The following is a 9763-nucleotide window of genomic DNA, read 5'->3' on the forward strand; positions in this document are numbered from 1 at the left end:
AAGTGTCCCAGGCCAGGTTGGATGGAGCTTTGAGCACCCTGCTCTATTGGAAGGTGCCCCTGCCAATAGCAGGAGGGGGATCTTTAGGTCATCTTTAGAGGATCTTTAAGGTCCCTTCCAACCCAAACCATTCCATGATTCTGTGACATTTCAGATCTTTTCTAAATTCTGAACTCCATGACGATTTTCCCACTAATTGCTCTGGTACAGGTTCAAGGCTAACGAGCCTGTACTCATCCGAGCCATCCAGCCCAGCTGTCTCAACACCAACATGCTGCTGTCGCTATCTCTGCTCCCTGTGCTATTTTCAAATCACTCTGAAGTTGTAACATTTGGGATCGGTGAGGCAGGTAGCTCCCTCACCCCAACTACTCAGGAGATGAACCTGCCAGTTAAACGTGCTTATCCTTAGTAATAGCTCCTCTGCGATGTTGTGGCAAATACCATCTTTTAATTACCACTGATCCGGATTTGCCTTTTAATGTTCTGGTCGCTTCACAGAACGCGTCTGTTGGCAGACCCCGAGAACACCACCCTGCAGCTAAGCTAGCCTGCTGTCAAAGCTCATCCACTGTCCAAAAGCAAAGGTTTATGTCCCACTTTCCCTGGACTCTCTTGGAGATTTTAATACATCCAGAGAATCTCAGAGATTAAACCTGCAAAGGTGCATCCAAACCTCCAGATGCAAGACTGTAGAGGGTGAACGCAGTTCTTACTCCCTTTGCAGCCTAATCAGCCCTCATTCACCAAACTCAAGTTCATAGACTTGGGTGTGCCTTCACTTGTGCAGGACCAGAGCTGCAGTGAAAAGCCATCCAAAGTGCTCCACATCTGCCTCGCTATTTTCATAGTCACTGCAGCCTAGAAGCCAAAGGATGAATAAAGCATGAAAGTGCCAATTCCCTCATTACAAGATAAGTCCATAGGTCTGGATGACTAGCTAAGACCAGTGATCAGAACGGAAAACAGTTTCCAAGTCTGTTATGCTCTCAGCTGCTTTATACAGGGTGGTAGGTTCAAGTACACTGTGAGAGCAGCTCCAGACAGGCTGGTCTACATAACCCATAGCTTCATCATTAGCTGCCAAACGCATGCTCACCCTGACCTCCCTGCCTGAATGCCCCGATGCCGATTCACGAAGGAATTTCAACAGCTGACTCTTCAAGTGAGATGATATGGAGCTGTGCTGGGGAGATGCCAATTCCAGTTTCAAATCCTGCTGACAATCACTATCAAATGAACAGAATGTCATTAAAAGACTTAAGGCAATCTTAATAAACTGGCGCTGGGGAAATTTACTGGAATTGTGCAGAAAATGGTCTGATGGGGTTGGTTTGGGTTTTGGTTTTGTGTTTTGAGAGAGAGATGGACTGGCTTGAAGATTTTAATGCATTAGTTTTCTAGTATGACTGCACTCAGCTCCAATTTGCAGCCACTGTGTCTTGTTAGACCACTGACTGCTAAGTTAAAGAGCCTGCTATGAAAGCAGTTCTGTCCATCCACCTTTATCAAGCCTAATAAAAATAAATTATGTTTTCTTGAATCTTCCATTAGGCCTATTTCCCAGATTCTTAATCATTCTTATTGGCCTGAAAAAGTTCAGTTCATGAGTGTCTCTCCTGAGACATTGTCTTTTACAGCCAGGCTTGAGAACGTGGGACAGGATCTGGAGTTTACCAGTTCCTGCTCTTTGTGAGTGGTACCAGGGAAGAGGAGGAGATGAAGACCTGCCTCAGGACACACAATTCCCAGGCATCACGAAAAAGCAGAAGAAATTGCAGTAAGGACAGGCTATGGGCACATGTGCCTTTAGCTGCTCAGCAGGCAGAAATTGGGCTGTGGCTTCCCAGTGTCCAATTCAGAAGCCCTGGTAGTTTCCAGTGCTCACTTATACTGCTGTGCAGCTTCCCAGGCTATGGCATGTGATGGCTGGACAAGGAGACCCCTCCTACACTATACCTCAGCTCTGCTCTTCCAGACCAGAGGCATTTCTGGCACCTCTCTTCCATTCACAGGATGGCCTCAAAGCTGGTACCTTTCTCAGACCACCCTTCCCTGGTAGCTACGCAGCTAGAGAATGGGATCATCCTGTCCTCACTTGGCATTCCCTTATTTTGGCATCCAGAGGTATATACCACATCTGTTTTACTGACCATTGCATGAAACAACGACCTCACGTGCAGTTATCAGTGATGCACATTATAAAAAGGACAAAGCCTCTGTCCTAACCCTCCCACAAACACAGGTACTGCAAGCCCTGTCTACAGTCCATTCCTGGGCATATAACTTCTTACTTGTTCATATTAAAAGGTTATCCTAACCAACTACCCAAACGGTTCTGCATCAGCAATGTAGCTCCTTATTGATTACATTCGCAGTCTGTATCATCTCCAAACTTCATCAGTAGCTATGTTCTCCTTGATCGCTCACTGATAATAAATAGGACCACGAAACAAATCACAGCAACATTTTAGTGTTAATTCTCTGCTTAACATTTGCCACTTTGAAGCCTAAAGATTTTTTTTGTATAGTTAAATGAAAGGGAAACTTATAGAGTATATATCTGAATTCAAAATGACAACTGAGACATATTCAAAGATTTAACAGAAAAAAGCATCACCAGCTTTGCTGAACAAATTTTAACAAAAAAAAACAAAAAAAAGGGGGGGGAGGGGAATGTTGGCACAAACCATTTTCCCTCCACCCACATTGATTAGTATTATATTACTCTCCCTTAATTTTTAACTGATTGACTTCCAAGACAGATGTTTTATTGTTTTTCAGTCCCTTTTCATTTTTAAATACCTGGGCCACCCAATTCACCTTTCAAATACTGGCACAGCATTTGCTTTTTCAGTATTGTTGAACTGCAGTGCTCAAAAATTATCACGAATATCAACAGTAACTGTTGATAAGAGTTTCCTAGACAGCTCTTTTAAAACACTTGAATGCAAACAGTTAAGATTCGCTGATCTGAAAATCTTCTATTTTAATTAGCGTGTAAAGCTTGTCTTCAATAGCTGTTAATCAATGTCCTGAAGTTGTTGCTGGAACGAGAATGTCTGTGCTACCAACACTGTGAGATAGTAGCTATTGAATGGTTTAATTGTCCAACAACCTGGCCAGTTTTCTGTGTTATGACATTAAATGACTAGCAAGTTGCCTTGATAACACAGATGTCATTAGCATGTCTTCCTAATACACTTCAAAAATTCTCTACCTCTTATAGCTGAGATTTCTCCTCATACCCTTTTGTATAGTAATAAGTAAAAGCAGCTGTTTTCTGTAATCCGGGTCATTTTCACTGACAGCAGACTCTCAGTGAAGCTGATGCTGTTTGGACACGTGAGTAAGCTGAACCACTGATAAAACACCAGCTTTCCTGCGGTCTGCTCAAGTCCTGAATCCTCACCTCCATGGTATGCTCAAGCCTCCAGACCAAGAGGTTCAGGAGGAGGATGGCAGTTGAGGAGGAGTGAGGTTATTTTCCAAAAGGAAACACATTAAGACAAAGCAAGGGGCAGACGCCTAGCCTCCTCCTCCTTGGATTTGTTTTCCTGTGTAGCCGATAGACATCAGCACTGCATTTTCACTGGCTCCAGGATGGCTTGTCTGACTGAGAAAAAAATGAAAAGCTCTGTGGACCGCCCTCCTGGTGCAACTCAAAGAGTAACTTTGAAATCAAGAATTATTATTACAGCCACTCTCCTAAGTGTGTGCAAGAGTACTTAGTATATTTTCTGACTTAATCTGGAACCAAAACAATATCCTTTCAGTTGCCAGATTCCAGCACTATTCCTTACTTGAATGGCCAATTAAAAACAAGATTTATTATTCCAGCCACTCTCCTAAGTGTGTGCAAGAGTACTTAGTATATTTTCTGACTTAATCTGGAACCAAAACAATATCCTTTCAGTTGCCAGATTCCAGCACTATTCCTTACTTGAATGGCCAATCCCGGCATATAGGCAACAATTTCACAGAACCATAGAATTGTTTGGGTGGGAAAGGTCATCTAGTCCAACCCCCCTGCAGTAAGCAGGGACATCTTTAACTAGATGAGGCTTTGCAAAGCAAAAGCATTTGTGAGGCAGCAGTCACTTCAGAATTGCTAGCTACTAACATCAGCAAGCAGGGTAATTCAGCTGGATAGGGCAGAAACAGAACACTCAACAACATGGAAAAGCACATAGTAGCAAGTCACTCTCTCTCAATCCAAGCAGGAAGCAAGAAGATCCAGAATGCACTGAGTACGTCGCAGCTATCACATACCTGATGCTCAACACAGACTCTCAGAGCGCAAGAATGGTTGAAGTCTCTAATCTGATTGCAAGAAATAGCTTTACCAAAATGAACTTTTGGATCATCTTCCAGTGCATGGAGAAAAAAGAAAATCCAGTTCCTCTAGGCGTAGCTACATCTTCAGAAAACAGTGAGCTATATGAAACCACCCCACTAAAACTACATGCGCTGCAATACCGTATGTATCACTGAGTGCACAGGAGGAACGAGGGCTCCTTGGAAACATTGTCTCGTAGTAAGGCACAGAAAGTGGAAAATTTTCACAAAGATACGCCAGACTTTAATTTTGTGCTACGGATGACTGTCAGCTGCAGTGAAGTAAAGTTACATGGGTTTGTGGTAACGAAAATGTTACAGCAGCTCTACATTTTTCAAGTCTCAAAGGTTTAAATATAAATATTCATGATCTCCACAGAGTATATTTTCCACATCAGATCGATTTTGAATATTTTATCATACAAACCACTAAAATGATTTTGCATGATCTTTCAAAGAATACTCACTTCTTCACAGAAGTGGAAAATTTCAACTGGAAGGGTTAGAACATTGAGAAGATGATGAGCATGAAAACCTAAGTGAGCAGATACTGTTCTGGACCTGCTGTCTCAAAACGTAGACAGCTTAGCTGGCCATGAAAAATTTCTTATCTTTTACAAATCCCAGCTCTCCTTGGAAATCCCTGCTAACTTGTGCCAGGACATTCTTAGTTCAGCTTCAAAGTATTTCAAGACCATTGTGTAAGATGAAAATACCACAAAAAACATTCTCTTAGGGTTTAACAGCCTTTAAGATGGTTCAACACTGTAGCTATGCATGATTTAAGCACGTTAACTGAATTTTTCATCACTTGGCAATAAACTAAATTTGAATGGATGTCTCCTGTAAGGGAAAAAAAAAATCATCATACTTGAAACTAACTGGCTCTTTCATTTTCTCAAATATTCATGCAATAATTGTGAAAGAAGTTAATTTTGAAATGTTTAAAAATGAGAAACCAGTTGAAATCTCTTTGACTGAAGTTATGCTAAACATATCAATGTCATCAAAGAGTTAAAATTAAACCCATGACTAATTCCTGATAAATCAAATCTAATGAATAATATCTGCTTAATATATCACATACAGAAGCAGAAAAATTTAGCGTATCAGTGCTAGGGATACCCTGGCAAGGAGAACAGTGAGTAAAAACAAGTGCATTTATTTCTACTAGATTCAGTTATAAATTAATAAAATACTATAGCGATGACTCTACAGTATCGACAAAACAGCCTTAGAGACTGTGGGAGCAGTAGGAATAAAATATTTAGAAACAGAGTGGAAGAATTTACAGAACAATAATCTGACTTTTCACTGCTAATTGGCCAAAGCAGGAGACATCTGCTGAAAAAAAGCAGGAGACATCTGAAGTGAAAAATACACCTTGAAATAGATGAGACCTCCTCTCCAGGTCCAGCCCAAGGTAAGCACTCCATCCCGTCGGTGCTGGGGAATGCACGAGGAGTGCATGCTGCGTCTCCTGCCTGCTCCCCAAGGAAACACACACAGAGATGCGTGGAGAGCTTTCCCTTTCCTGCTCCAAGCTGCGAATGCTTAAAGGGGAAACCTTTTTCTAGGAGGCAACTGAGAGCGAGCCTTAAAGCACAGATTCAGAGAGAGAAGACAGCCATTTGATTGAAGCACGCTCTGCCGATGTTTCCCCCCTCCCCGCACCAGAGTGTTGCTAAGTTGTAATGTTATGTGATGTTCAAAGCTATCTGTAGGCACACTAACCCTTTGTTCTACTGGGCAGCTGATTTGGTTTGGTTTCTTTCAAGAAAGAGCAAACTGATGCTAGATAGCCTTGGTGACTTAAAAAAACTATCAATCACCTGTATAAATAGTAAATCCCCTCTCTCTAACAGTTTTTAACCTATGTTTTTTATCTATGGCAAAAAGCAAAACCTAATAAGACTGCAGTTATTGTGTTGGTGCAGATATTCCCATCAACTGTAAATAGAAGCTTTCACCATAAACTTAAAACAGTCAGGCCAACAAGTCCTCAGCATCGCTTCCAGAGCATCTTCTGTGGAAACACCTTACCACTGCGCACGTGTCCGATACACAAGGGATACATATGTGCACACATTGCATTGATGACACCCCCCCTGTACAGACAGGGACACCTTTCCTTTCCTTTCAGTGTTGTCCTGCTGTGTGCACCAGGCACTGAACTGGTACCAAAAAATTGTGAAAAGATGCTTTGTGAAAACTGAAATCCTTGAAAGACAAATGAAGCGATCTGTTTAACACCATGAACACTGAACACGATTTGGCCATCTAATACTACAAATACACCTTAAAGTATTAAAAATAGAGTGTAATTAAGAACAGTAGTATGCATTCCTGTGAATAATCCCTAAAACTACATGAATGTCTTAGATTTAAAGGAAAGAAAGAGACAAGCAGTTGTAATACCCTTCTTCCCTTACACAGTTAAATGCAAATTCTCCTTTACAGTCATATTCCTGATATCTTCCTGCATACACAGCTGATACGCCACCTACTGCAAACCCGAGCTGACAGTCGGAGCAATGCTAGCAGTATTTCAATTCCAACATCGTGCCGAAGCTGAATAAAAGGTGCTTTCTAAAAAAATAATCTCTCTGCAAGCTGACAAGAACAAAGCACGATAGCTGGCTTTTTGTCCTAGCTGCAATAATGGAGAGAAAAATAAACAGAAGAGAAAATGAATGCGAAGAAAACCACAGCAACTCCGAAGGCTCTGAGCAAGACAAGGACTATAAAACATCTCTGATTACTCTGAACGTTGGTGGCTATCTATATATCACACAAAAACAGACACTAACCAAGTATCCAGATTCTTTTCTGGAAGGGATCATAAACGGAAAAATAATGTGTCCATTTGATGCAGATGGTCATTACTTCATAGACAGAGATGGACTCCTTTTCAGACATATTCTCAACTTCCTGCGAAATGGAGAACTTCTTCTACCAGAAGGGTTTCGAGAAAATCAACTTTTGGCACAAGAAGCAGATTTTTTCCAGCTTAAGGTACTCTCGGATGCAGTGAAATCAAAGTGGGAGAAGGAACAACTAGCATGCCGAGAGACTACTTTCCTGGAAATAACTGACAGCCACGACCGTTCACAAGGACTTAGAATCTTTTGTAATGCTCCTGATTTCATTGCAAAAATAAAATCCAGAATTGTACTGGTGTCCAAAAGCAGGCTGGATGGATTTCCAGAGGAGTTTTCGGTGTCTTCAAATATTATTCAATTCAAGTACTTCATAAAGTCTGAAAATGGTACACGACTGGTACTGAAGGAGGACAACACCTTTGTCTGCACCCTGGAAACTCTTAAATTTGAGGCTATAATGACAGCTTTAAAATGTGGATTTAGGCTGCTCACCAGTCTGGATTGTTCGAAAGGGTCGATTGTTCACAGTGATGCTCTTCATTTTATCAAGTAAGCACAAAGAAAAAAGGAAACGAGCACGCAGCCAGTAAACCTCCTTGACCTGCAGCCTCCTGGCATCACGAATAACGTATCTAACTAACGTTGTACCACAGAGCTCGGCTGCTAATCAATTGATGTGAGCTAATGGTATGTAAATCTCATAATGACATCTATCTCTGGCTGACTTAAGCTGAATTAAAATTTTATGCCTGCATTTAATAAAAATTATCTGCTAAACATTGTAAACACAGATTGAATGCTTTATGCTGTTTGTAATACATGTTTTCTTGATGCTGTCTTTCAACCAGAGAGTCTATATGAATTCTTGTGTACTTGTATGAAAAACTGCATACACCTAACAGCTCTGCTGAACAGTAGGTGAAAGTATCTTCATATAATAAGCAGGCTTAAAATATGTTTTGCTTATAACAAATTCAGAATGGATTTTAACTGGAAAAAATATTTTCAATGTTCATTAGTGTTAATGCTGATCTACTGTATTGAATTTGCAAAAAACGAGATTGCAAGAGGTTTTAAAATAAATTAACCTGATCTTAACATTAAATGATTTCTCAGCCAAATTTACAGCTGTGTTACTACATGAATAACAATTGCCAAAAAATGTGTAAGCCAACCAATTAATGCTGGGGGGGTTAGCTCTATTACGGGAAATCAGTTGAATTTGTACAGAATGCTACATTTTCTAATTATATATACATATCAAACAGCTAATAAAAATATTTGACATAAAGTTTCACGTAACAGGTTTCCAGTAACATCCTACAATGAATGCTAAAGTCACTATTTCCTACTAATCTTTTGTGCTCGTAAGGACAGGGAATTATCACAGCCCTTGCTTTGTACAACTGCTTACTAAAAGCAACTAGTACTATAGTTCTGAACAGACCACTTGCTGGCATTTAAGACGTATCACTCTAAGACACAGAATAAATACATTCTTTCTCCTCATCTCCACTATTTATAAAATCTTTTCATTTATTTGTTAAACAAAGTTTTAAGTGCTTCTATGGCACAACTGTAGCTACTTTCGCCTCAAGCATCACAAAACAGTCACCCCACAAGAGCGGACAGAAAAATCATCACAAAAAGCAAAAAGAAGCTGTACTAACTTTGACCCTTGTCCATCACTGAACCCAACCATCATTCACAGCTCTTATAAACCCAAAATTCAAGTAAAATGCTATTAAAGAATGAAAAAACAACCAAATATTTTCTAAACTTTCCCAAAACATCAACTCTGTACAGAAAATGCAGTATGATCCATACTAGAAGTGACAACCGAGGAAAGCAGCTAACACAAGACAGGCTGAGAACAATTTTCTTACAGATTTTAGAGGGAAGAAATTCATCCTTAGTAACAGGAACTGGGAATGCAAACGCAAGGTCTACTTTTCCTTCAACATGAAACTAAAAATTCCACATGTAACATGCAACAGGTTGTGCTAACTTGGTCCCTCACCGGAGAAAAATTAAGAGGGGGGCTCTGCATCTCCAGACCAGGCAGCAGTGTCTAAAGCATATTCCAGTATCATTTTATCAAATGGGGAAACCCAACCTTTCCAGAATACTCCATCACAATGACCCCACTGTCTAGAAACGACAAACTTTTCTATCCTGTCCCCAGATCATAGACTTACAGGTCATAAAAAATGTGGTTAGTAAGTGGAACTTTTCCAAAGTGAACTGTTTAAAAATTAGATCACTCTACATTTCAGGCATTCAAGCTGAAGAACTGTTCATGCATCCCAAGACTGAGTTTGTCCAAATGCATTAACTATCTACAAACAGAAGGTATATAGCAAAATACAGTTCTTTACATCACCATCACTGTGTGTCATCCCCCCCTCCTTGGGGGATATCAGTTCAAGTTGGTATCTTAAAGAAAAAGTCCTCACTAACCAGTAATCTCATACATACAAGAATTTGTAGGACTTCTGTGAAAAGTAAAACATATAAAGGCAAAAGCTCCTTTAAAAGAAATC

General features: G+C 40.3%; 2 protein-coding genes across 2 annotated transcripts in view; one reads left to right on the forward strand and one right to left on the reverse strand.

Annotated features, from left to right (window-relative positions):
• Window positions 1-9763, reverse strand: part of GTF2F2 (general transcription factor IIF, polypeptide 2, 30kDa) — a gene marked incomplete at its 5' end in the record, with an annotated part of 84108 nt that overhangs the window by 51139 nt on the left and 23206 nt on the right. The window lies entirely within an intron of this gene.
• KCTD4 (potassium channel tetramerization domain containing 4) lies at window positions 6838-8235 on the forward strand. The gene has a single exon (XM_010140909.1). It carries the CDS (start codon window positions 7000-7002, stop codon window positions 7771-7773), a length of 774 nt encoding a protein of 257 aa, XP_010139211.1. The 5' UTR covers window positions 6838-6999; the 3' UTR covers window positions 7774-8235.

Source organism: Buceros rhinoceros, unplaced genomic scaffold (genome assembly GCF_000710305.1).
Source record: "Buceros rhinoceros silvestris isolate BGI_N320 unplaced genomic scaffold, ASM71030v1 scaffold8080, whole genome shotgun sequence".
NCBI lineage: Eukaryota > Metazoa > Chordata > Aves > Bucerotiformes > Bucerotidae > Buceros > Buceros rhinoceros.

Coding starts and splice junctions, on each gene's coding strand:
- KCTD4 (XM_010140909.1), top strand. CDS start 7,000: ATGGAGAGAAAAATAAACAGAAGAGAAAATGAATGCGAAGAAAACCAC.